At 44.2% G+C, this 27,995-nt stretch overlaps 1 protein-coding gene and 1 long non-coding RNA gene across 4 annotated transcripts in view; one reads left to right on the top strand and one right to left on the bottom strand.

Annotated features, from left to right (window-relative positions):
• ARHGAP27 (Rho GTPase activating protein 27) overlaps positions 1–27,995 on the top strand; it is a 61,455-nt gene that overhangs the window by 5,220 nt on the left and 28,240 nt on the right. Inside the window, exon 2 of one of the 3 annotated variants that reach the window (XM_053266234.1) lies at positions 6,069–6,891. In XM_053266234.1, the coding sequence (XP_053122209.1) occupies positions 6,112–6,891 (780 nt within the window). In that variant the 5' untranslated portion in view covers positions 6,069–6,111. Of the gene's footprint in view, positions 1–6,068; positions 6,892–10,921; positions 11,018–16,646; positions 16,748–27,995 lie in introns of those variants that run through there. The other 2 variants (XM_053266236.1, XM_053266235.1) reach the window with 2 other exon arrangements.
• LOC128332047 (uncharacterized) lies at positions 11–27,990 on the bottom strand. Its single transcript, XR_008310538.1, has 4 exons — positions 27,903–27,990; positions 25,312–25,412; positions 5,411–7,480; positions 11–1,637 (listed from the first exon to the last, which is right to left on the bottom strand). It is a non-coding gene; the product is annotated as an uncharacterized LOC128332047 (long non-coding RNA).

The following is a 27,995-nucleotide window of genomic DNA, read 5'->3' as shown; positions in this document are numbered from 1 at the left end:
CCACCACTGTTGTATTGCTGGTCTACGACCAAAATAAAGTTTTACTTACTTACTTACTTACTATATACCACCTTTCATTAAAACCATCCCAAGGTGGTTTACAGCAAAATTTAAAAACAAGATTGTAAAAAAGACACAATTAAAATATTAAGCTAAAAATATAAAACAAATCTGATTAAAAATTTAAAACACAGCATTAAAAAAATGTACAAATGTCTCTGTACTTCTTGTATAGAGACAGTAGACTTCTTCTCATGACCAGAAATGAGATCAGAAGAGCATCCAGCCGGGTTCCTCTAAGCCCTGTGCGCACTCTCAAGAAACAGTCATGTGTCAGCAAAAAATTGAAGTAGGAGGAGGCAATGAGTGGGGAGTGATCATCCACTAGCTGTGATCTGGTTAAGATGGCACAGAACATGCTTTTCCTTCACCCTGGGTACATGAGCAGCAGGGAAATGACTTGACTAGCAAGCCAGAGGTTGCCAGTTCGAATCCCTGCTGGTATGTTTTCCAGACTATGGGAAACACCTATATCGGACAGCAGTGATATAGGAAGATGCTGAAAGGCATCATCACACATTGTATGGGAGGAGGCAATGGTAAACCCCTCCTACCACAGAAAAACCACAGGGCTCTGTGGTCGCCAGGAGTCGACATCAACTCAACGGCACACTTTACCTTTACGTGAGTTGGCTGGCCAACGCAGTGGCAGAGCGAGGATGCTGGCAGCCCCTGTCCATCCCTCCAGCAGTGGCCCCCGCTGCCCAAGCCACGCCCCCTGACATCAGACGCAGGGGGCAAGGTGACATTAGCAAATGGGGCTGTGTGCCCCGTTTGCAAGTAAACTCCGGCCGGCGCCACATTTGCAGCATGGCCGGTAAAGCCTCTCCTGCTTGCAAAACGGTGTCGTGTGGCTCCATTTTTGAAAGGCTTCAGCCAGCCCTGGGCTCCCAGCCTGGCTAGGAACGCGTCTTTCTGCTTTTGCAAGCAGGGAGAGGCACTACCAGCTGCTCTGAAAACATGGCGCTAGCCAAAGTTTACTCACAAACGGGGGGCACGGCCCGGTTTGCTAACAAGGCCAGGCTGCCTGCATCTGACATCAGATGCAGGGAGTGTGGCTGGGGCGCCAGGCACAGCCCCTGAACATAGCAGCCTTGGTTCTTCTCACCCCCCTGTGCAATGGTGGCTCCGCCCCCGGCCAACACCATCCTACCCAGATCACGACTAACACATGATCCCATTCCCCTCTTCCTCCTCCCATATTTGCTGACACACACACATGTTTCTTGGGAGTACACATGGAGCTTGGCGGGATGCTGCTCCTCCCCAGCTTTTGGTGGTGAGAGCAAGCCTAGTATATGTCCAGTGACCAAGTGCTAAACAAAGGGTAGCCATTGCCTTCATATCCTGACTGTGAACTTCCAGAGGTATCAGGCTGGCCACTGTTGGAAGCAAACTACTGGACAGGAAGTTCCATCCAATGGAATTTGGGCTGGAACCTTGGCTGGATCTTCACAGTGTTCTTACACAGAAGCCTCCGCTTGGCCTGTGTGGAGGACTGCAGCTCCCAGTTAGCGATGGAAAGGGGTTCCCAAGAGAACCTGATAGCAAACAGTGCAGGTGCTGGTCCAGAAAACCTGTACAGAAGAAATGTGTTTCAAGGAAGGATTAAATGAGACAAAACTGAGAAAAGCACGCTGCTTGTTTATGTATTTGATTTATGCCCTGCCTTTACACCATGTAGGCAGCTAACAAACATGTTTGAATAAAGTTGCTTTCAGTCTCAGCTTTCATCCGAGAACAAAGTGATGGATTCTCTCAGTCTATGGCTGGTGCCTACTTAGGCTCTGGCTGTTTGGGCCTTGGCATGGGGGGCAGAGAGCAAGCCTTCCCCTGGAAGCAGCTGCCCCCTGCCCAGATCAAATGTAGGAGCGGAGCAGATAACAATGTCCAGGTCTGGAGGTCAAGGCTTCCCAGAGGCCACTGACTTGATGGCAGTCAGACTCTATCTTGGGCATGGCGGGAGGGACATGGCAGAAGGCACAAACACAGGAGTGAAAAGAGAGACAGGAATAAAGGGGGGTGGAGTAGAAAAGGGGCTAGGAGACAAGCAATCGCTTTTCAGGGCGAAGACAGACAGACATCTAAGTGTGGTAAAAGTGACTGACATCCGGAACAACAAGTCGCTTGTGGAAGAACGTGATGCTAGTGCGAAACCGTTGCGCTAGCTCGTTGTGCTAAAATGGAAGCTTGCATTCCAGACTAGTGTTGCACTACCGCAAGCATGTTTGTAGTTGTGCAACTGCGATACACCTCATTCATTTCAATGGGAACTTTTGCATAAAAGTGCAACCCCATTTTTAGCACAACTAAACCATCCTCTTGCACTAGCAGAATCGTGCTTGTTCCGCCTGCAGTTCCTGGCTCCGGATGTCAGCCACAGTCTGTGCCATGACAACAAATGTCTGGGAATGTTGAACATATGTTTGTACATATGTGTTCAAACCCATCACACTTTAGACTCTATTTGGGCTGATAATCTACCTCAACCTAATCATGTGGGAAAGGGGTATGGATCATCTTCTGCCCAGCACACCATCCACTGGCACCTAATCACACAGGGCAGAGATTGTGAGCCCTTTGGGGACAAGGAGCAATTTAATTTAATATTTAATTTAATTTAATTTATATCTGTGTAAACTGCTTTGGAAATTTTAGTTGAAAAGCAATATATAAAAATATTTGTTGAATTTATCTGAACTGCCCCTCAAAGCAGGAATTAATACTGCTACTACAAAGTATTGTCTAATTTGCATTTTGAGGGGCAGTTCAGACAAACACCCTCCTGTGCAATTAGGCAACCATGGGATGAGAGACCATAATTACCATAGGTGGTAATTATTTGTGCTCATGCTCCTCCCTTTCCCTGTTAATAGGTTGAGCTGGTTTAGTCTGAATATTGCCCAAACTGGCCCATTGTCTTCACCCTAAGGAAGCTGAAAGTGACTTGAAGGAGCTTTCACATCCCATAGTGTGCACGCATTTATTTAATCTCATTATTGCCTCTGCTCAAACAAAGCAGCACCTTCAACAAAAGCTTCAGCAAAGCTTGTGTACCAGATGACAGAGGAAGCAGCATACGTGCCACAAGCAGCAGGCTGGCTTTTGAAGCAGTTCTCCACTCTGGTAAAAAGCTGTTGCCTCCCTCCAACCCAAGGAGGCCAACTTTTTTAATATTGGGAAGGGAGGGGCCATAGCTGCATGCTTTACATGCAGAAAAACATAATAGTCCTTTTGCATCTCTGGTCAGTCAGCAGAGCTGAGGAGGATCTTTTTCTGAAACATCTGCCAGTAAAAGTAAAACAAAACTGGGCTAGATGGACCAATAATGTGATCAGTAGAAGGGCACAACAAATCGGTGATTTTCTTGTTTAGTTATTTAAAGTGTATTGGTTTTTTTAAAATGTTGGCTGACATGAGGAAAAAATTCCAAGTAGACCCACTGAAATTAAAAAGACAAGTTAGGCAATGCCTAACAAAGTAGTGTTTAATCTGCATTTTGCGGGGCGGTTTAGACAAACGCCCTCCTGTGCAATTTTGTAGTGTTATTGTTTTTTAACAGTATTTTAATTGGTTTTAAATGGTTTTAATTGTTTTTGAATTGTTGTATTGTTTTTAGCACTGTGTTTTGAATTGTGTGTTTTTATGTCTTTTAAAAAGTTGTACTTTTTAAAAGACATAAAAGAGCCTCTGGATGGGGCGAAATATAAATGTAATAAAATAAATAAATAATAGATTAATTGTTAACTATTATTTATTTATTTTATTACATTTATATTCCACCCCATCCAGAGGCTCTTTTATGTCTTTTAAAAAGTACAACAACTTTTTAAAAGACATAAAAACACACAATTCAAAATACTACAGGTATACTACAGGTATGTAGTATACTACATACTTAGATTTCTCCTCACAACAACCCTGTGAAGTAGGTTAGGCTGAGAGAGAAGTGACTGGCCCAGAGTCACCCAGCTAGTATCATTGCTGAATGGGGATTTGAACTCGAGTCCATTGTTTGTCTAATGGCAACCTGAGGTGGGATCCATCCAGGTTTGGCCTAGCATCACATCAGCTTGCAATGCCTAACTTGTCCTTTTGATTTCAGTGGTACTACTTCAGTGGTATTACTACTAGTGGTGTAGTGGTTAGAGTGCTGGACTAGGACCAGGGAGACCCGAGTTCAAATCCCCATTCAGCAATGATACTAGCTGGGTGACTCTGGGCCAGTCACTTCTCTCTCAGCCTAACCTACTTCACAGGGTTGTTGGGAGGAGAAATCTAAGTATGTAGTATACCACTCTGGGGTCCTTGGAGGAAGAGCAGGATATAAAATGTTTAAAAAAAAAATACTTTGAGTAATTTTCCTCATCAGGTCAGCCTTTGTAATTAAGCAGACACCTACTACCAAGGTAACAATGTATAACACATCTCTTCCCCCCCCCCCCGCAACCAACACACACCCTCCCTCCAACCAGGGCAGTCTGAAGAGGGGAGGTGGCCAGGGGACAGTCACCCACGACCCCACACTTACGGGGCCCCACGTTGCAGCACATCAACAGAGACTTCTCATTCCGGCAGGGTCAGCACGATATTGATTCATCGCAGACTGTTTTTGTCCTGGACCCCACACAAGCTAGAGACAGCCCTGCCTCCATAGGAACATAGGAAGCTGCCATATACCGAGTCAGACCATTGGTCCATCTAGCTCAGTACTGTCTACACAGACTGGCAGCAGCTTCTCCAAGGTTGCAGGCAGGAATCTCTCTCAGCCCTATCTTGGAGAAGCCAGGGAGGGAACTTGAAACCTAGATGCTCTTCCCAGAGCGGCTCTATCACGAGGGGAATATCTTACAGTGTTCACATGTGGTCTCCCATCCAAATGCAACCAGGGCAGACCCTGCTTAGCTAGGGGGACAAGTCATGCTTGCTACCACAAGACCAGCTCTACTCATGCTTAGCCCCTGATGGAAGTATTCAGAGGTGCACCTAAGAGCCTATACCTAAAGGCCTTTGGAGGCCCCCCCTCCCCTGCAAATTAAGCATCATCATGCTCCACTGGCCAACCACACCACCCAGGACAGACTAAAGAGGATGGGGGGGGCAGGGGCTGTGGAGGCCCTGGACTTCGGCCCCCAAGCCCAGGGGTAAGAGCGCCTCTGGAAGTATTGTATCTCTCCAGCTGACAAGTTCTGCCAGGAGGGCTCTGCTCTGCATGCTGGGACCTGCTGCAGCTCATTCTGTCATGCATGTGGGGCTGGGCTTTCTCTGTGATTGCCCCAAGATTGTGGAACTCCCTCCCCTAAGAGATCTGTACCACTGCCTGGTCTTTCGTAGAGGATTAGAGACTGACCTGTTTATCTGGGTCTTAAGTTAATAAGAAAGCCTCCGTGACTGTTAACTGTCTTTTTAGATTGGGGTCTTATTGGCTGTTGTTCTTTATTCACGACATCTTTCTTTCTTTCTTTCTTTCTTTCTTTCTTTCTTTCTTTCTTTCTTTCTTTCTTTCTTTCTTTCTTTCTTTCTTTCTTTCTTTCTCTCTCTCTCTCTCTTTCTTTCTATTTACTTATATCTATGTAAACTGTTTTTGTTGAAAAGCAATATATAAATATTTGTCATATTTGTATTCTGTCTTTCAATTAATTGCATTGTTTCTTCGTATGGTTAATATGTTTTTATCAATATTGTGAAGATTTTAGATTTTGTGCACAACCCTGAGGGCGGTAGATAAAAGTAACAAATAAATAACAAGCAAAGAGGAGCAGGGAAGATGTTTGAATATCAGCATTTGTTCAAGTTGCGTTCCACAATGCATCCAGCTACATGGTGGGGTTGTGGGGAGATCACCATGTTTCAGACTGGTGTTAGGGGCACCACCTCCTGGCAACCTTCACCTGAAAGCCCCATTTGCAAATCTATAGCCTTGGTGAGGATTTTTATTTTTATTTTGAATTGCTAGGCATGCCTGTGCCTATCCTTACCATCACTTTTATTTTCCCTTTGACTTTCAGAAAGCAGAAACGGCTCTACGGGAAGCCACTCTGGGCCACAGGGATGGAGTTGTTAGGCAGAGAGGAGGAAACCTACGTCCTGGTAGAGTATGCCTTTGAGTACACCGCCAAGGATGGGCGCTTTATTTCGATAAAGCCCAATGAGAGATATGTGCTCCTGAGGCGAACAAATGATCACTGGTGGCATGTTCGAAAGGGCAAAGGAGCCAGGCCATTCTACATCCCAGCTAAATATGTCAAAGAGCTGGCCCCCATGGCCCAGACGATGCCTCCTGCTGAGGAGCTGCCCCAGACAACTGGGCCAGAGAATGCTGCCTTAGAAGCCTCTATGGTGACAAGGCGGGAGCAGCCCCCTGAGTATGAATATCGGTTTGTAAATGCTGTTTCGGACTCTGAGGTACAAAAGACAGATACAGAGAGGCCCGGCTCTTCCTCTCAGCACCATTCCATCTCCTTGGAGGCAGGAGAGGGGACCCCCCTGGACCTTGGTGGGAAGGTGCTGCCCCCCATTTCTGCAGCAACAAGAACCACCCCTTTTGTCCTAAGTACATCACATGGATCTCTTAAGCCTCACCACACGATGGGACCCAACTGTTTCCCAGTGGGCTTTATCCGTTCTGCTGAACACATAAGACCTGCAGTGTCCCTGGATGACTTGGCAAAGCTCACATCTCACAACCAGGCAAGTGGTGGGAACTCAGGACTGTATAAAGCTGCCTCATGGGGTTATCCTAACCAGCTCCTGAAGAGCAGCTCTGAAAACTTCCACAAGCCAATGGAGGATGGGATGAAGTGGGGCGCTCAGGAACTCTATGCCAGACAGGTATGGTACCCACTTATTATCACAGGTGGTGGGAATAGGGGGTGGAGGGGGCAGGTAGCTGTTTAAACATCGCTCTGTAACAGCTCTAACAACATGGAAAGCTACACATGTATAGCTTCCGGCCTTGTGCTCCGCCAGCTGTTAGCACCACCCCCTCCGTTTCTCTAGATTTCCAAGTATTTTTGGGATTTTTCACAAGGAAAGGTTTGAGAATAATTTCTGGCAGCGGGGTGATGACCCTTGAATCGCTTCTTGCTCTATTTTCCTACAAAAGCTGCACCTTCTGACCTGGATAACTTGCTCCCAGAAGTGTAGGAGCTGACTGGGGTACCTTACTGGTGAAGGAATGCCACTCTGCACATCCTCGAAGGCACTTATTTCTTGCCCCATGCCATGGCACCAAAATATGTTCTGAGGCTGAGCTCTAACTCTTAATTAAACCTGCCATCTGCATTCTTCTTTCGATGCTGGTCACTCTAAGGTATTTGGATCTACCAACAGTAACATATACACATGCAGAAAAATCTTGTGTGATGTAATCTTGTCCATCTCAGATTGTATGAGGAAGACCTTGTGCTGGATTGCTGCTCTGGTGAAAGAAAAAGAAAAAAAGTGCAGTGAGCTCTGGGAAGGAACATGTTAGGGAGAAAGTTAAACTAGTCTTCCCTCTGACCTGTGACTTTGCTGTGTGCAAGGAAGGTGTGTGTCTTTTTTTTTTTTTACACTGAAAAGAATTCTGATACAAGATCTCCTATTTACAACTTAAAGTGGCACAACCAGAGAAAGGAAGCACCACCTGATTTCTCTGTGTGCATAGATCAGGCCTAGATTGGAATTAAACTCCCCCCATGAGGTTTTACAGACAGGGCTCCCCACCCACAAATCCACTCCTGATTGTAGTGTGCCAGTCCACATATTCGCTGGATTTAACCCGGCCTCCCTGTGAGCTATCAGGGCCCAGGACAGACAGGGCTTTGTTTTTCTCCGAATTGAGGCTATGAATTCTGAGTAAAATAATCCTTTATTTCCAGCAACTTTGCTGTGAAGCAGATTTGCTCTTCCGATACCCCAAGGCATAGAGCCATCTGTGAAACACCTCCAGGTGATATGGCAAACCCCATAGTGCTTTGGCAACCTTGAAGGCAATTCCAGTAATAAGATCTCAACTAGTAACCTTGCAGCACAATCTTAGGCATGTTTACTTGGAAGCAAGTACCACTGTGTTCAATGGAGCTTACTCCCTAGAAGTGTGTTTAGGAATGCAGCCCTAGTATTACTATTTGTGGCTTTTGAATTTTTCTAACGTACCAACCCAGCTACCTGTGATCACAGCCCTCTTTTCAGAGCCCATAAACACTAGTCTGGCAGACGAGTCGACAATTTCCCCATATACTGGCAAATGTTCAGTAAATGCAAAAAAACAAAGCAAGCACCTGATAGACTAAATCAAGCTGCTTGTTTTCATGGTTAGAAGTGACCTGAAGCACTTTCAATTCCAATTTTTAATGGAAAGACAAACAAGCCAAGAGAAGGCAGACCTGTTTCAGGTTCTCCCCAGCATAAGAGAGAAGTGAGTAGTTGAGGTTTGTTTTTGTTTGTTCTGTTTAGTTGACAATTCTAGTTGCACTCTGAAGAGTCCACAGTTCCTTAGGGCCGAGCTGCTGCACACTTTGAAAGAACTTGGGCTTTTGGAACCCTTGAAACGATCATTCTGTGAATTCTCAGCACCTCACACCATTAGAATTCCCAGAGTTACTTAAAAAAAGTCATGACAATGAAAACTGGTATGAACATGTAGGATAGCCATGCATATGTATACCAGAAACATAAACCATTTTAAGTTATGTCACTGCTTCCTCATTTAACTTTTTAAAAATGGATGGTGATACATTGAAATATTTTCTGGGTGCACCACTGTGTAGTTGAAGGTGCTGAGAGAATACATTATTCCAGATAAGTTGAGCAAGTAAGCCAAGCTGCATACTACAAGGGCAGCCACCCTGGCCAATCTGACTTTGGGGGAAATTGCAGTTTGCAACAGATAAGCTTGATGGATTGTATTAGGGTCCAGCTATTTCCTACTCAATGTACAGTCACGGATGCAGGACTGTACAGAAGCGGGATTCTCCGAGTCCAGAAAAGAAGTGGGATTCTTGCTAGGGTTGCCATATTCTGGCTTTCCAAATCCACGTGCCTAATTTACATATTATGTAAATTAGATTGAAAATAATTTTGAGCAGAATAGTGACTGCACGTTTTGCTCTATAATTCCGCTTCTACAAGGGCTAGAGTTTAGCTATTTTTTAAAAAATGAAAGCTGAAATCCAGGTGAATCTGGGTGGGCTAAGCAATCTGGAAGAGATGCTTAAAATCCAGGTGAAACTCCAAATTCTGGGCGGCATGGCAACTCTAGATTCTCTAAAGTGTATGAGTGAGAGGTGGGGAATCTTTTTCTTGCCCACCCTTTCATGGGTTAGAAACAAGGGCTGATTGTCACTTTCCATTTTATCCTACTCAAGTACAAAATGTAAAGGATCAGATACATGGAAATGGCACTGAGACAGACTATGTTTCAAAGGAAACATGCTGCATTTTACACAAACCTGCAAATCTTCACACTTGATAAAATGTTAATTTCTAGTCAGCAAGTTCTTATGCAGCTCCTATCATTTGAAAGAAGGGGGCTTGCATGGGCAGGCATCTGGCCTGGATTGTGTGTGGTTCAGATGTGCCTGTCTCCCAAATTGCTGCTTTTAATAGCACCAAAAATCTGCCCTGATGAGAGATGTGTATATTTTATTTTTTTAATTAATTTAATTTAATTTTTATTTTTATTTATATCCCGCTCTTCCTCCAAGGGGCCCAGAGCGGTGTACTACATACTTGAGTTTCTCCTCACAACAATCTGTGAAGTAGGTTAGGCTGAGAGAGAAGTGACTGGCCCAGAGTCACCCAGCTAGCATCATGTCTGAATGGGGATTTGAACTCGGGTCTCCCCGGTCCTAGTCCAGCACTCTAACCACTACACCACACACAAAATGAGCTCAAAGTGAGAATTTATTTGCCCTCTGCCAATAGTTTAGAAAAATTACAAAATAACCTTTATTGTTTGCAAACATAATTTCTGTTCTTGGGATAAAGTTAGTGGAGGAGATGTGATTTTTATTCCCCCACAGAATCCTCTATATCCCAGCTCTGATCCAAAGTATCACACTCAAGAGTTCAAGGGGTTGGTTTGTCTTTTGCTTTTTAAAAGGTTATATATACTGTTTATTTATTTAGGCTTATCTAGAGTGCTCATACTGCACGGGTACACGGGAGGAGGCAATGGTAAACCCCTCCTGTATTCTTCCAAAGAAAGCCACAGGGCTCTGTGGGCGCCAGCGAGTCGAAATCAACTCGACAGCACACTTTACCTTTAGAGTGCCCAGTGCCTTCCTGGTTAGTACCTCGTCTCAGTGGCGACTCAAGGGGTCTGTGTGTACCTCCTTCTTGCTTACTCTGCATTTCTGTCCTTTGTGTAACTGTAAGACAAGCAGGGCTACCATTTCCACCTCCCAACCACATGGAGTTCGGTACCTTTTGGCATTTGCAGCACTCCTGCACTGTACTTCCATCCTAAGCCCTAGTTGAATTACTGCCTGCCAAACTGTGGGGGGGGGGGACGGGAGGCGGAGCTAGAAAGGGGAGGCTGAAACCCTCAACTTGAACTCCTCCTTAAACTCACAGGTCCCGGCAAGAAGCAACACCGCCCTAAGATCAGCCTACGCACACTAAGGAATGAGGCGGTAGTAAGTGGACTGTACCACTTAAGGCTGCGGGTGGGTGATAGCACTTTTGAAAGCTCCCCCGAATAAAAGAAAATAAAAGATATTCCGGCAAAGAGAAACCCAGCCAATCGGGAATAGGGTTTGTAGCCCGGCCCTTTGCCTGCTATGCTAGTAGCTTGTTTGAAGGAAGCCTATCATTTAAGGGAGTATTAACAATTTGTATTTCCCCCTCTGCCCTTTCGGCATTTCCCCCTTCTCGGGTGAAGTGGTGCAGTGCGCTGGAGTGCCTCGTTCTGCGCAGAGCAGTCCTGAGAGTAAACAGCAGAGGTCAGAGATGGACGAGAGGGGGATGCAAGGCAAGGAGCTACCTTGTTTGCTGCCAGAGCAAAGTGGCCCCAGTGGCAAAGTGAAGGCTTTTGGGTTACTCAGAGGTTCAACAACTATTTAGCTGCAGGCAGGACAGGCAAGCTCTAATTTAACTCATGACGAAAGGCAGTGCAAGTTACAAACACACAGCCGGATATGCCAAGGTTTAATTTGCCAGGGTTTAATTTAATCCGTGTCCTGAGCTTTCTAGGGTTCAGCTTGCAGCATGAGTGGCTGGTGAGGCAGGGGAAGAGCATTTCTCTGACTGCATCGCAAAACTGCATCTCCTAGCCCACTAAATAACTACTACACATATAAACCAAGCCAGGGCAGATGTTGAAACTTCCCAGCAGTGTTGAGGCTCAGAAGAATCTCTCTTCTTAAAAAATCACTCCAGATCCCTCACCTTGAGCTACCACCTCTTCTTGTCTTGATAGGGCTCCTGTGTCTCTCATAGCTGTGTCAGTAAAGTAAAGTGTGTCGTCAAGTCGATTTCGCCTCCTGGCACCCACAGAGCCCTGTGGTTTTCTTTGGTAGAATACAGGAGGGGTTTACCATTGCCTCCTCCCACACAATATGAGATGATGCCTTTCAACATCTTCCGATATCACTGCTGCCCACTATAGTGCCAGCCGGAATTCAAACCGGCAACTTTCTGCTTTTTAGTCAAGCATTTCCCTGCTGCGCCACTTAAGGTGACTTCATAGCTGTGTACTAGGTAGAAATTCAACAGAAAAGGGGTTTCCCAACATACAGATACCCTGCAAAAGGCTTCACTGGTTAGTCTCCCGCTCACCCACCCCTGTCATCTTTGTACAAAGGCACAGAAGTCTTGCCATAAACAAGCCCCACAGGTTTAAACTCTCATAGTTTTCTGTTTGTCATTTTACCCATTTGGTTTGCACTGACTCTTTGGCTTACATAATTCTCTCCAGATAGTTTACTTTGTGCTGCTATGAATAGTGGGGTGAGGTACAGAATTGTGCATGCCAGAGACCACACCCTGGAGGATTAGCTGGAACTGAACTATTTGGTATTTGTAAATTGTAGCCAAACTACAGCCCTCTTCAAGTTCTGTGAGAGGAGCTCGGCACATTCACCTGGACAATCAGACAGTGCTTAAAGCAGAGAAGAAAATAGGTGCCTCAGTAAAATCCTACACAAGCCCCACCTCCTGACTTCCCTCTCAATTTTGCTATATCATCCTCACACAAAGCCTTCTAAAAACATTAGGCAACAGAATAGTGTCTGGGTCCCCTCTGTAATTTGAACACTAGCTGCTAAAAGCACAGGACTAAGAGACTCTTTAGTAGTGATCCTTTTATATTTAGTAGTGGGAGAACTACTGTCCCTATTCAATCCCAGCTCCTCCCTCCAATGGCTGAATGTTGCTGGTGTCTATCTATCTTGTTTATATTTTTAGACTGTGAGTCTGAGGACAGGGAATCAGATTATTAAAACTGCTTTGAAAATGTTTCTATTGAAAAGCAGTATATAAATAATAAATAAAAAATGTATGGCAGGTAGGTCTATCAGTGGAATAGTCTATCACCCTCTGAAAATAATTGCCACAGGATGTGACTTGCATAGATGACTTTTAAAGGAGGTTCCTCAATGTACAGAGGTACTTTTCTTAGTCAGATGGATAGTCAGAAGCAATGCAGCTCTGGATATCGGATGGTGGCAATTAACCATGGTGGTTAAGAGTTGCTAATATTAAGCACTGCTTGTTAGCTTCCCTGATGCATATGGTTTGCCATAGCATGGCAATGTTTTGTTTTTATTAATTTTTAAACCTCTCAAGTGTCTCTTAAACATGTACAAAGAGCTAGAGGATGGTGGGGGGAAGGTAAGAGTTTCTGTGCCTCGCCCCAATGTGTGTAGTTCATGCTGGGTTGGGTTGGGCTGGGCTGGGCTGTGTGCAAACATTTTTTCAGAGTTCTGGCAGCAGTCACATTTTCTAGATACATCTCAAAATGAGGGATGGAAACTGAAAGAATGAATCTTCTCACAGGTGTGTTCTTGCCCTTCCCTTCCCTTATGTCTTTCTCATGGGCAACAGTAAATCTTGCCCCAAATTTGTAATATTATTCATAACTTAAACAAGAAATGTTTGCCAATCAGATATCCCAAGTATAAAAACCTACAAAGTATAACAAGTGGAATACCAATGAAATAGTCCACAAAAACTCCTTAACACTGTTTGTGTGTCAAATAAATAAAGTGACATTCCATAAATATTTACTTAGCAAATTAATTTCTAATATTTCTAACATGAAAGAAATCTGCATCTCAAGCCTGGAAGTGTCAGCCTTTGATTTTAAATACTTTCCCATCTATTCCTCAGCACATATGGCTTTTAGTGCTTACTAAGGTAGTGAAGGAAAGCACTCTGCACATGTTTAGAGCCTCTCTGTTGCTTCATATATTTAAAAACTGAACCCTGGCATTAGAAATAGTGACTGACATCAGACAAAGAATGTGCATTCAGAGGGTCTGAAGGGACGTGTCAGGATACTTTGTGCAAGTCCCCCAGACTTCCTTGCAGTTTCTCAAGGGAGCTAATAATCCCCTTGCTCCTCATGGTCTGGAAGTGCTCTGTAGGATAGGAAACAGATTGCTGACCCTGAACCCCTGAGGATCAGCAACATGTTTCCACTCTTACTAAGCACTTCCTGAGTGCAAGCAGCTGCCGCATTTAGAAGTATTAGTCCCCTTCTGCAATAGAGTGCACAGAAGAGGACTGTGGGAGTGAGTAGCACAGCTCCTTGGCGGGTCATCACCACAGACCCTCTCTTAATTCACATGCTTCTTTAGTCAGGATGTCAATCAGTGTACCAGGGCTGGGCTTCATTTTATCAGACACTGGCTTTCAGGGAAGGGTCACAGCTTATGTCTGTCTGGAAACGATGTCCTTTTTCTTGCTAGTTGATTGGCCTCACAGCCACAGGTTTCCCCTGAAGCAGTTCAGTGGCAAGGGAGGAGCCTGCCTGTGTGTAGGGATGGCTGTGGTAATGAGTGAGTTAAAGCCACAGAGGCCTGGTCTTCCTTTCCTATGCAAATACACCAGTTTGCTTTACCTGTCTCAGGAAGGTGGGGGAAACTCAAGGGCGGGGTTGGACTTTTAGCTGAAAAATCCAGCTAGGTAAGATGGACAGTGGTAAAGGCCTCAGGTAGCTTGTTCTGCTCTCCTTGGGTAAGTAGTAATTTGAATAATTCCACTGTAAACTTAAAATGCTTTTCAGAGAGTTAGGGAAGGAATCTCACTCATATCAAAGTGGCAGCTGTACTTTTCTCTGAATTAAGAGGGAGCTTTGGTAAGGTGAAACAGTGTGTGTACCAGAATGCAGTGTGTACCAGAATTCTTGATGTTTTCACAAGTGATCTTAACCATGTCTAATGGTTGGTGGTCTCTGTTTTGATAGGTTGACAAATAGTGAACCTATCACTATCAATTTGCCTGGTTGCATTCCATTAGGAACTTCAAGCTTTAGTTTCCAGCAAAGTTGCCATGAGCAGTAAATCTGATAGCACAAACCTTGTTTGTGAATAATATGTTAAAAAGCAGCTTTTAGTTTCTCTTGTATTTGTGGCATATTTGAATACTGTTAATCTAAGCTAGGACAAGGAAGATAAATCACATGTACATGCTCACCTGTGTAGTTTATATTTGCATTACAAACTGATTTAAAGAAAAGCTCACTTAAACCTCTTCTGGCACCTTCAAGACTAAGGCTGCAATCCTGTACATATTTACCTGAAAGTAAGTCCCAGTAACTACAGTAGGATTAAATAGTGAGTAAGCATGCACAAGATTATGCTGCAACTAATTTATTGCAGTGTGCATTTTCATACAGAAGAGCCTATTTAATTAGAAGTGGACAACCTGCTGGATTTAGCCACGAAAGCTGTTCAGCACTGCTACAAAGTGTTTGGGTCTTTGTCTCTGGAGATTGACAAGACAAGGTGAATAAGTATTTTGACTAGTGGGTGGTGGAAGAGCTACGCTATCTGACAGTTTTTACATACGTTCCAGTATTGAAGAGCTGCTAGTATAAGGATTCTCTGGGGTCTGTGTCCAGTTAGTGGTGAGGTCTAAGCCCCCATCAGAATGCACTGAGAAACGCCTGACTTGTAGTTGTTGCAGCAGGATTGTCATTGAACTTTCATTTCTTACACAGATTGCTTTTTAAAACACACACCTAGTGATCTAGTTCTTCCTGGGGTGACTGCAAGCCTGTCAAGGTCAGAGTAACTGTAAGGAGGGCGGATTCAGTTCTCTGACTATTTAACAAAGTTTTTTTCCTTCACACTGTTGTGGGTTGCTACAGAGAGCCTTACCTCAAGTTGGTTTTCCCTCCCCATCCTTCTGTACATGTTGCAATGTGTTCTTGTATTGCTGCTGTCATCTTTCTATTGGCCTACCCACATTGTGACAAGTCATTAGCATACAGACAGACTCCTAATTCTGAGTTGCCAGTTCCAGTCTGGTAGAGAGGTTTAAGAGTTGCACAGAGGGGAGAATTTCACCAGTGTAGCTTTTCTGATTGCACTGCTGCAGTGACAATGAAAGCTGCTTCTGGCAAAAATTCCCTTTCAATGCAACTTGGCAAAGAGGCATTATTTATTTATTTATTACATTTTCTTTCCCGCTCTTCCTCAAGGAGCCCAGAGCGGTGTACTACTTACTTAAGTTTCTCCTCACAACAACCCTGTGAAGTAGGTTAGGCTGAGAGAGAAGTGACTGGCCCAGAGTCACCCAGCAAGTCTCATGGCTGAATGGGGATTTGAACTCGGGTCTCCCAGACCTAGTCCAGCACTCTAACCACTATACCACTCTGGCTCTTTTAACGTGGTGATTCTCTTTATTTAGCAGGGGGAGAGTAACTGACCCTATCCACCCCCAGCACAGTACCTCCAGTGACTGTTGCTGGTGTCTATCTTATGTTTCTTTTTAGACTGTGAGCCCTTTGGGGACAGGGATCCATCTTATTTATTTGTTGTTTCTCTGTGTAAACCACCCTGAGCCATTTTTGGAAGGGTGGTATGGAAATCGAATAAATAAATAAATAAACTCGTAAAGGTTGATTACCTTTACCTGTTTCTGAATTGGACTGAATGCAGCCTGTCGCCTTCAAAAGCATCTCCTGCTGCTAGTACTTGTGCCTTGGGATCTTCTGCATTGCCACTCCTATGCCTTCTGGAACATCATCTCCCTCTTTTTGTATTGAGAAAGAGCATCTCAGAGCATGTGTGGAGTGCATTTCTCACATCTCTGAGTATTGCAATCAGTCACCACACAATTTGATATTCAGAGGAAGTGCTCCCATGCCAAAGAGTTTAGGTTTTTTAGGTAGGTTTGAGCATGTCCAGATAAGTAGAAAAGAGATTTTGGCGGTCTTGTACAAAACTATCAGAAGGGAGCATTACGTCGGCCTCGCTGCTGTAGCAGCCATTCTGTCCCACAAACCCCAACAGGAAGCGGGCAAAAGACGAAGAGCTGGATTCTTTTTTTGCACACTGTTGCGTTGTTCCTCGCCTCTTGATTGGCCTGTGGTTGAGAGGGTGACTCTTTCCTTTCGGCTCAGCTATCTTCCGCCCATTAAGGTGCTTCATCCAAGCTCTGTGACAGATCTTCTAGGGTCGTATTGGCAATGGGTGACTGGGTTCTCAAATCTCGTTTCCGGCGTAAATCTCCTCGTCCTTCTGACTCATCAGAGGTATGGGAGTGTTGCTTCTGGGGGTCAGGGCGGTGCTTGCTTAGATTCTGGACAGATTTAAGTCTTGAATACCAGGGCCAGGAATGTGTAAAGAGATCAGTGCCTTTGGGCATATACAGAGTGTATGTTCTCTCCACTGAAGAAGTATGACTGGTTAGTCAAACACGAGAGCAGGTCTTGTGGTAGCAAGCATAACTTGTCCTCTTAGCTAAGCAGGGTCCACCCTGGTTGCATATGAATGGGAGACTTGATGTGTGAACAATAGAAGATATTCCCCTTAGGGGATAATGGAGCTGCTTTGGGAAGAGCAGAACGTTCCAAGTTCCCTCCCTGGCTTCTCCAAGACAGGGCTGAGAGAGCTTCCCGCCTGCAGCCTTGGAGAAGCCGCTGCCAGTCTGTGAAGACAATACTGAGCTAGATAGACCAATGGTCTGACTCATTGTATGGCAGCTTCCTATGTTCCTATCTGTTGTTAGGGTTGTGTGGCTTCTAGATAAGCTTGATCACTTTGAGCATGGGCTGCAGGGATTTTGTGGCGGGAGGGGATTGTCTTCTGAACCTGAAGTCACAAATGCTGGTTGAAGAACATCACAATTGCAATAACGCCTGTGCAAAGCACAAGAGCTTAGCAACAAACTTGTAAATATTGCCATCATTTACATTCTCTAACAGGGTGTTAATGTCCTATCCTGTGATAGAAATATAACAACAGATGCTGTGTCCCTGTCACTATATTTCTGTGGCTAGAAAAGCCGTGTCTGTCAGATTTCTCTGTCATGTAGAAAGCAAAGGAGACCCTGGGGGGGAAAGTGGCAACTCTAATTATATCCAATTGGTACAACTACATTTCATGCAGTAATTGCAATACCAGTGATTGACTTAGCTGATGGAACTAATTTCTGAAGTGCAAAACATGGTGTTTTGAATATTTAGAAATGCAATAAATCCGAAACAGAAGTGTGTTATAGATTAAAGATATGTGGATTGTGTGAAACAGAGGCACACTTTCTAAGGTAGGGGGAACACCCTGATTGAAAGAAAGACATATGTATGATGGCTTTTAATGCGTGGTATGTTGTGCAGAGATCCTGGCATCCCCCACCCCCATCTCTTGCAGGAAACATTGCCTTGCCTAGGCTCTGAGAGAGCTCCTCTGCTAAGAACCTGACCATGTATGGTTTCCCCCGCACTGTTATAAAAGGTCCACCTTCTGGAGTTTTCCCTTCATTGTAATGCTTAGACAAAGAGGAGCCCTTTCAAGTTCCGAGCCTTGCTCTCAGGACTTAGAGCTGCTTCTTCATTTATTGTGTATCTTCCTCCTTCTGCTTCAGCATGTCTGAGACAGGACGAGGAAGTAAACAGCAAGCATCTAATTTTAATCAAGAACATGAAGTCGGCGGTTATCGCCAAAAATCGGGTAGCTTGGTCAGGCTGCTGTTGCAATTTATGTTTCCGAGGATGAGCTACTGGGCCAAATTTTTGTGGTGTTATAAATAGACAGGCCTGGGGCAGACTTGCTTATTCCGGTCCTCAAACCACTGTTGGAGTGTGTTCTGTTCTTCCCTCTTGCATACAGATTCCCTCTTCCCTTTCCTAGTTTCCTCTGGACGTAGTTTGCTGTAAGAACCAGTTTGAATAAACTATGGTTCATGCTTCTCAAACCATGCTTTGAAGGCAAGCTTTGTTAGCGCTAGTCATTATTTGCCCAGTTTTGACACCGCTGTGGCAAACTGGTTGGAGGAATTCGGGAGCAGGTGGAGAAAACTGATGCATAGGAGAAGGAGGAAAGAATGTGGGAGCTCTCAGTATGTTCCAGGTCTTCCAAAGTTAACCATGATTTGGAATTTCAGATAGCTGTAAAGAAGTTTTCAACTGGCAAATTTACATCAGAGGTCAAGCTTATTTTCTGTAGCTGGCTACTAATAATAATTTAATGTGTTCCAAGTATTTCAGCCACCTAATGGTGCAGCGGGAGAATAACTTGCCTAGTGAGCAAGGGTTGCTGGTTCGAATCCACCAGGTATGTTTCCCAGAAACAACTATATCGGGAGGCAGCAATATAGGAAGATGCTGAAAAGCATCATCTCATACTGCGCAGGAAGAGGCAATGGTAAACCCTCCTGTATTTTACCAAAGACAACCACAGGGCTCTGTGTTCGCCTGGAGTTGAACCTGACTCGACGGCACAACTTTACTTTTTATTTTAAGTATTTCACATAGATTCCCAGTATTTATTAAATTATTATTATTATTTATTTACACAGTCAGACAGGTGTTATTGACTGGTTTGTTTTATCCAGACATTGAGTCCTGGATAATAATAATAATTATTATTATTTACTGCTTTTCAACAAAAAAAAGTTCTCAAAGTGGTTTACATATAGGGTTGCCATATTCTGGCTTTCCAAATCCAGGTGCCTAATTTGCATATTATGTAAATTGGCTTGAAAATAATTTTTGGGCAGAATAGTGACTGCATATTTTGCTCCATAACTCTGCTTCTACAAGGGCTAGAGTTTAGCTGCTGCTGCTGCTGCTTCTTCTTCTTCTTCTTCTTCTTCTTCTTCTTCTTTTTAAATGAAAGCTGAAATCCAGGTGAATCTGGGTGGGCTAAGCAATCTGTGTGAGATACTTAAAACCTGGGTGAAACCCGAAATTTCGGGGGGGCATGGCAACTCTATTTACATAGTAAAAGTCTATGAATAAGAAAACAGTTCCCTGTCCTAAAAGGGCTCACAGTCTCAAAAGAAACACAAGGTAGACACCAGCAACCGTCACTGGAAGGATGCTGTGCTGCAAAGGGAGAATGGCTCTCCCCCTGCTAAATATGAGAGTCATCACTTTAAAAGGTGCCTCTTAGCCCAGTTAGCCAGCCAGGCTGACCTTTATGGACTTTTATGGATTAATATATAAAAGCAGACCTTTATGGATTAATATTAACCAGTATTATTCACTGTGACTGTGATTATGCAATTTTTGAATTCAGAGGGATTCTACCTGAATTCCAGAATCTGGGGACAGCAGGAATTCCAGAATCTGAATTCTAGAATTTGGGGACAGCAGTGGGAGGCGGCTGTTGCTTTCATGTCCTGCTCATGGGCTTCCTGGAGTCATCTAACTGGCCTCTGCTGGAGACAAGACTCCAAGACAAATGGTCTGATTCAGCAGAGCTGCTCCTCTTCCTATAATGAGGATGCAAAAGCCCAGTTGCCACTGGTAACTTAAGAACTAGACTTCAGTGCCCAGGTGGGTGAATTGGGCACAAAACTAGGTTCTTCTGCACCATTCCTGCCTGCTGCTGTGTGTAAGACCTGGGTTACCAGCACCTCTTTGATGCAAGCCAAGGCTTTCCTAGGTATCTTATCCAGGACCAATGTCAGTGCTAGGGCTTCGCATATGAAAAAGAGAGAAGAAATGAGGAGGAGATCAGAATGCACCCATGAGAATCCTTCTCCACTACCACATTCAGCTTGTGCTCCCTCCGTCCCTCTGAGCTTCTTAGCTTTGTAAAAATAAAAACTCTTGGGTACAGATTGGTGGGAAGACTAAGACTCTGGGCCAGGGGCGTATCTAGGGTGGGGCAGGCAGGGCACATGCTCCGGGTGCCACTTGAAGGGGGGGCGCCATTTTCTAAAATAAATAAAAATTTAAATGGCCACCGAAAACAAAATGGCCACTGCACATGCTCAAATGGCCTCTGTGAGGCCCTAGGCCAGGCCAGGCCTCACAGAGGCCATTTGAGCATGTGCAGCAGCCATTTTGTTTTTAGCGGCCATTTTTTTAAAAAATATTTTTAAAAATGGCCAGGACACATGCTCAAATGGTCCCTGTGAGGCCCTAGAGGCCAGCGCGAAGAGGGGGAACCTTTGCAGACCCTCCCACAGCCTTTAGGAAGCCCCCCAAAGGGACTACAAGTAAAAAAATTTAAAAAATTAATATAATGTAAGTCACTGTACACATATTTAGTTTGGAACTATGTACAGAGAATCAGGGCTTGTGAATACTGAGCTGAAGCTTATGAGCTAGGATTGTATTCATTTGCTTCTTGTGATAAGTGAGTTAAATGTGATGCCTTAATAATATGGCTATTTAATGGAGAGTTTGTCTTTGAATCTGTGTGAAATCCTTAGTATTAAGGCCATTGGGAGTTTCTTGCTCTCTTTCTCTCATTTTAACTTTCTGAAATACTAGAATTTCTTTCTGAAATACTAGAATATATTCCAAGCAGTGACACAGTTTACTCTTCATATCCTTTAATTATTTTCAGAGTATCTGGGAAAAGCCAAATTCTCCATTTATTTTTAAAACTATAATAGTGATGCTAGAATGCATAGTAGAGAATTAGACAGGCACTTCTGTTTAGTTTTCCAAGAACAACTCCACATAGTATTTGGGTATTTAATAAGCCCCAGCATATTGAAATTTGTAGTTTTGTAGCATTTTTTGGTCTGGCTACGTCCACTGCTAAATAGTTTTTGAAATATTAAAAGATTAACGAGCTTGACTTGTATTTTTCAGCTGATATTATGGTAACGTTATCTGAAAGATGGGTGTCAGATGTTTGGACAGGGGGCTCAATTTCAGTGCTTGTCCTAGGCGCTATCTTCCCTAGATACGCCTCTGCTCTGAGCTAGGGAGGTTTAACGGTTAGGCAAAGTAGGCACTTGCCTACGGCGGCAAAATTTGAGGGGCGGCCACGGTGGGGTGTGTGTGGAAAGTTCCCTCCTTTATCTTTTTATAAACACCACTGTGTGGCAGTATGGTGGTGGTGAGAGCTCCCTCCAACCTCCCAAATGGCTGCACAGGCCGGTCTGCCCCCATCCCACTGCGCATCAGCTTTTTTAAAAGATAAAGGGGGGGACTTTCCCCTGGTCCCAAGCCCACCCTCCCCGCAGCCACTGGGGACAAATCCTTGGGTGCCTATGGGCAGCAAAAAGCTTAATCCACCCCTGACTCTGAGCAGAGTGGCTGGCCAAAGGCCGCCTGTGGAATGCATGACTGATGTGACACTTGACCCAGGAACTTCCCAGCTCACACTCTTCACTACTGTGCTATAGTAGCTCTCTTGTAAACTCCCTTTGTGTTGTGCTTGGTGAGTGTAGGATGAGAAGAACCCCCACAATTTGTATAGACCACCACACAGCTCTGCTCCAACCGATGTCGTCTTCTGGATGCTCCCTCTCTGCATGTGTGCACTACTTCATGGAGTGAGTTGCACATTCTGGGATCTATTTATGTCTTCAATACGTGGGTGTTCTGCACATGGGGCTTTTAGGTCACATCTCCTCCAGAATGGAAGATGTGCATTCACGTATTGGCCAGATTTACCCTGAAGTCCTGCAAGCTAATGGGGAGCATTTCACACACGATTCGGGTTTTTCATTGTGCATTAGAGTTTGGTCCAATTTTATATTGAGGGCAAAAAAATCCACTTTTTGCGTCAGTACTGGGGGGCAACTTTGAATTCGCAGTAAAGTCTCGTGGTAAAGCCTGGCATCTAGCTTTGACATACTGTGGTTTTTTTCAGATGGAGAGCTTTTTTGCTTTTATTTCTGTGGGTTTCCATTCTTAAGGGTTTCTTCTTAATACTCATGTTGCTATTTTTCATCCGCATTGCCAGTTGGTTGTCTATATTAGGGGTGTGCATGAACCGCAGTTCAAGCACCAGTTTGGCACCATGGAGAGGGAGCAGGAGCTTTAAGAAAGAGGAGAGCAGGTCCTTACCTGCTCTACGCCACCCCCATGCAGGGCAGCGCTTGGCCCAAGTAACCCCATGCAGCGCCAGCACACTCATGGCACCTGTGCATGCTTGGAGGGCGGAGAGCAGGTAAGGACCTGCTCTCATCTTTCTTAAAGCTCCTGCTCCCCACTCCCCTCCCTGCAGTGCCGGACCAGTGCTCAAACTGTGGTCCGTGCACACTCCTAGTCTGTATCTCTCTTGTCCTCTCACTGCCTCAACCTTTCTACCATGTTGGCTTTTTCTTTTTTAGATCTGTTGCAATGCAATTTCAGTTCATTGAATGTCAACATCTTCCCCCTTTCCCCCACCGTCTGCTGAGCCTTCTCTGACTCCCATGGAGGGATGTTATTTAAGTTCAGCTGCACTAGTTGGAGGTGCCTCCGTTTTCAAAAAGGAAAACCCAATATTTGATGTCGTTTAAAGTGGATTCGAGTTTTCTAGACATTGTTGTTGCTCCTGAAATCACTTCCTGAAATATTTTCCTCCTGCCTAATTGTTCTTCTTTAGTTTGGTTGTGATCTTATGCAAACTTTCCTGGGAGTAAGCCTTGTTAAACATCGTGAAATTTGATTCTGAGTAAACATGCATAGCTTGTGCTGTTGAGACTATCATTCGTTGATACTTTTTTAAAAAAATTGTTTAACTTGTGCTGCTGTAGTGCTGGAGGGGGAGAATAGGCACATGAGCACAAATATACCATAACTTTAAAATGGTAATAGATCTGAAGTAAAATGGCAAAAGTGTAAACTACCAGTTCAGTACTGATTCCAGTACTCTTAGATTTGGAACTTTGTTCTATTTCTTTGCTTTAAAGGTAAAGTGTGCCGCCGAGTCGATTTCGACTCCTGGCGCCCACAGAGCCCTGTGGTTTTCTTTGGTAGAATACAAGAGGGGTTTACCATTGCCTCCTCCCATGCAGTATGAGATGATGCCTTTCAGCATCTTCCTATATCACTGCTGCCTGATAGAGTACCAGCGGGGATTCGAACTGGCAACCTTCTGCTTGTTAGTCAAGCATTTCCCCGCTGCGCCACTTAAGCTTTAGAAAGAGAGAAACTTCATCTACAACAATTTCTGTTGAAATGAATCTTTCTTACTTATTTCTTCAGTAAGGAATGAATCTTGCCGAAGCACTGCAGTTAAGCTTTATTTTGTGGCTTCTCAGCTGAGTTGCCAAATAACCTGACCTACTCCTGTGCCTTTTAATGGTAGCTTGATCTGCAGCAGTCAGCATATAACGCTTCTCATGGCATGGAGGTAAGCACTGATTCCATGCTAATCTTTGCACATCAAGCTGCTGTCAAAAGCAGAGGGGCAGCGCTCAATAGGAACGCTGGCAATCCTGAAGGACTCATTGAACAAAACGGATTGTGAGCAGCTCCAAAAGGATCTCTCCAAACTGGGGGAGTGGGCGACAAAATGGCAAATGCAGTTCAATGTTAGCAAGTGTAAAGTGATGCACATTGGGACGAAAAACCCCAACTTCAAGTATATGCTGATGGGATCTGAGCTGTCGGTGACGGACCAGGAGAGGGATCTTGGGGTCATTGTGGACAGCTCGTTGAAAGTGTCGACTCAATGTGCGGCAGCTGTGAAAAAGGCCAATTCCATGCTAGGGATCATTAGGAAGGGGATTGAAAATAAAACAGCTAATATTATAATGCCCTTATACAAAACTATGGTGTGACCACACTTGGAGTACTGCGTACAGTTCTGGTCACCATATCTTTAAAAGGACATTTTTGAACTGGAGAAGGTACAGAAGAGGGCAACCAAGATGATCAGGGGCCTAGAGCACTTTCTTATGAGGCAAGACTACAACACCTGGGGCTTTTTAGTTTAGAAAAAAGATGACTGCGGGGAGACATGATAGAGGTCTATAAAATCATGCATGGTGTGGAGAAAGTGGAGAGAGATAAATTCTTCTCCCTCTCCCATAACACTAGAACCAGGGGTCACTCCATGAAATTGATTGCCAGGAGGTCTAGGACCAACAAACGGAAGTACTTTTTCACACAACACATGATCCACTTGTGGAACTCTCTGCCACAGGATGTGGTGACAGCCAGCAACCTGGATGGCTTTAAGAGGGGTTTGGATGACTTCATGGAGGAGAGGTCTATCAATGGCTACTAGTCAGAGGGCTGTGGGCCACCTCCAGCCACAAAGGCAGGATGCCTCTGAGTACCAGTTGCAGGGGAGTAACAGCAGGAGAGAGGGCATGCCCTCAACTCCTGTCTGTGGCTTCCAGCGGCATCTGGTGGGCGACTGTGCGAAACAGGATGCTGGACTAGATGGGCCTTGGGCCTGATCCAGCAGGGCTGTTCTTATGTTCTTAACAATTTAAAGATGAACTAAAACAGGTGATGTGTTTGATGGAGCAAAGCAAGCCTCAAGGTCGGAACTGTCTTGCAGACAATGCTTTTGAAAACTTATTTCTTTGATTTCTGAAATTCTAGGCAGGTTACAAAAGCATAAAATAATGAGTAATTGAACCTGTTATCAGTTACTTTGTTGCTAATAATAGTAGTTAACTTGTTATTACACTAATGTTGTCTTGCGCTTCCTGAATGAAAGGACATTCTAGGGCAGTTTTACACTCACTTTCTTTTTGAGTGAGTGCTTGGCCGTGTATTCTGGGGTAAAGTGCTTGATTGCAAATATATGGGTAGAACAAGGACCAGGCATGCAGCACTAATGTAAAGCAATAGCCATCTGGCATCCCTGAAACATCAAAGTTCTTCTGACCAAAGTCAGTGAGTTTCCAAAACATAGGACTTCTGTCCTAGCAAAGTAAACCTTTTCTAGGTCTCTCAGTATATACCTGGAGTTGCCACCTTCTGCGTTGGCCTTAGTCAGCTGATGCTTTCCCCACAATTTTACCTCCATGCTAGGAAAACTTCTATCTACCAGATTTCTGTGTGTCTGTGAGAAAGGAAATGACAGATCAAGCATGGTAACCCTGGAATTAAGGTGAGCTTGAATCAGGCTTTAATTGATGGGCGACTCAACCCCAGCACCTGTTTTCCAGTGTCAAAACTCTGGAACACATGCAGCAACAATAAAGAATGCATCAGAGCAAGTGTAGGGTGTAATCTAAACCACTGCCTAGCCCTGAGACCTGTTTTTCTATGTAAAGTCACAACCTTGTACACCTGCTCTAAAAGCAGTAGAGTATCTCTGAAGATACGTGTCTGTATTTCACCACTGGGTAATTGCTGCCAACTGCCTGTCTCTCGCATGGGATAAAGTAACTTGTTGGCAGGCTTGAGTCCCAGTGTTTTCCCTTCCTCTCCTTTATTTCCTTCCCCCTCCCTCCTCCTCCTCCTCGTAACGAGTCTATTTTTGCAACTTCCCATCTGTACCCCCTACTCACAATCCACTCCCAGCTTCCTCCTTGAGTTGCTAGACCTTAGTTCCTTGATCGTAAAATGAGGATGCTGATCATTATACTGCAAGTTTAGACCTTCGTACTGCAAGTGTAGGTCCATCTCAAGGACCCATCCCTTTTTAAAAATTACTCAGTAAAAACTTACCAGCAGTTTTTAAATTAAAACAAAACTGTGAGCCAATTCTATAATAAAGCCATCCAAATAAACAAAAACACTTTAAAAGACTGTTTTTTTAAAAGAACAGAAGCAAGAAAGCTGCACCACTGCACAATAAAGGGAAAAGAGGGAAAGCATCAAAAGGGGTTTTTAGAAAATGTTTCTGTTTTTTAAAAGCAGCCTTTTAACTGAGTCTTTAAGAACCTGATGGGTTGGGCTAGACCTCACCTTGTTAGGCAAAAATATTCCAAAGTCTGAAGACCAAATGACATGTACTCACAACATGTGCTGTTGAGGTGTGCTTGCAACTGGAAGTGTCTGTATGAGTTTGTCATAAGCTCCAGCTGTCCCTATTTTCTGGAATCTGTCCCTGGTAAATCACTGTCCCTATTTTTGCCTCTTTGGAATGTTATTTATTTATTTATTTGATTTATATACCGCCCTTCCAAAAATGGCTCAGGGAGGTTTAGATCAACACTTTTGTTCAATGTTTTGTTCAGTGTCTTCCATAGGAGTTGCTGGAATTGTCATTCTTTAGGATTCAGAGTGTCTAGAAATTAAATCTTCAAGTAGCTGGGTTAGATGCATTGTGTCTCTAATGTGCTGCTGCAAATGGGTGCACAATACGAAGGCACTGTATGGGTGGAATTCAGACTTCAGTGATGTATAAATAGTAGATGAGGGAGTTGGGCATTAATCTTTGGTATGATAATACCTGCTAACTGGGCTAAGAGGCATCTTTTGAAGTGGTGATTATCTTATATTTAGCACGGGGGGAGCAACTGGCCCTTTCAACCCCAGCACAGTACCCCTCCTATCTGTCTACCTTTTTTATTATTATTATTAACTGTGAGCCCTTTTGGGACAGGGAACTTTATTCTTCTTCTATGTAAACTGCTTTGAGAACTCTTTTTTGTTGTTGTTGAAAAAGTATTATGTAAGTAATTACAAGTGTGTTCTCGTTTTTGTCTGTGAAATATCAAAGGGCACGGGGCTTGGATTGTCTGGAATAATTTGCTTCGCATGCACTTCATTACCCCCTTTCTATTTGTGACATGCTTGTAGTCAGAATTGTATGCCATGCCTTCGGGGCTGCTTGGCCACACCCCCTACAGATTCACAGGCATGACCCTATTGTCATCAGTGGAATGTTGGAGAGTGTGTGTGTGTGTGTGTGTGTGCGCGCGTGCGTGCGTGCAGGGGCGTAGCAAGGTTGGAGTGGGCCTGGAGATGAGATTTTTAAATGGGCCCCTCACTGCTGATTAACAAAGGAGACTTTCAACCATGCAATGTGATCCTATGTATGTTTTCTCATAAATCCTAACAAATTCAGTACAGTTTGCTTCCAGGTAAGTGTGCAGAGAATTGCAGCCTCAGGCAGCAAATCTAACCATATTTAGCTGGAATTACATTTCACTGAAACCTACACCTTTTGTCACGAAACAAGCCACTTAAAGGACCTTTTTGATGGTTTTTTAATTTTAAAAATATTAAAAACCAACAATTTGTCCAATCCAGTTTAAATATCCATATTCCTCCCACATCTCTCTGCTCAAAACCAAAGCCCTATGCCCAGTCATTCCAGGTGATCTAAAGGCTGGGGCTGAAATGGGGTTGTTTTTTAATGAAGGCAAAGGGCAGATTCTTCCATATTGGGGTGGAACTACTTTTTTAAAAATAGGGGTTTTTTTAAAATTTATTTAAAAAATTTAAAACCAGCACCTTTCTCAATCTCTGAATTAAATATTCAGAGTCATTTCAATCTGCCCTACATCCCCCCCCCCCACTTATATTAAAGCTCTATGGCAAGCAATCCCTAAATATTCGGGGGGGGGGGAATAACCACAAAAAGGAAATCACATCCTACCTCTGTTACTAAGCCTGAGGAGTCAAAAGCTGAGCAGAGCTGTGGTGGGCAAGGGACGCCCACGCTGGCCACCCTGCCTCCCTCCTTCCTTCC

Source organism: Hemicordylus capensis, chromosome 6 (assembly GCF_027244095.1).
Source record: "Hemicordylus capensis ecotype Gifberg chromosome 6, rHemCap1.1.pri, whole genome shotgun sequence".
Classification (NCBI taxonomy): Eukaryota; Metazoa; Chordata; class Lepidosauria; order Squamata; family Cordylidae; genus Hemicordylus; species Hemicordylus capensis.
The sequence above is the reverse complement of the archived record's forward strand: the minus strand, read 5'-3'. Positions and strand labels throughout refer to the sequence as shown.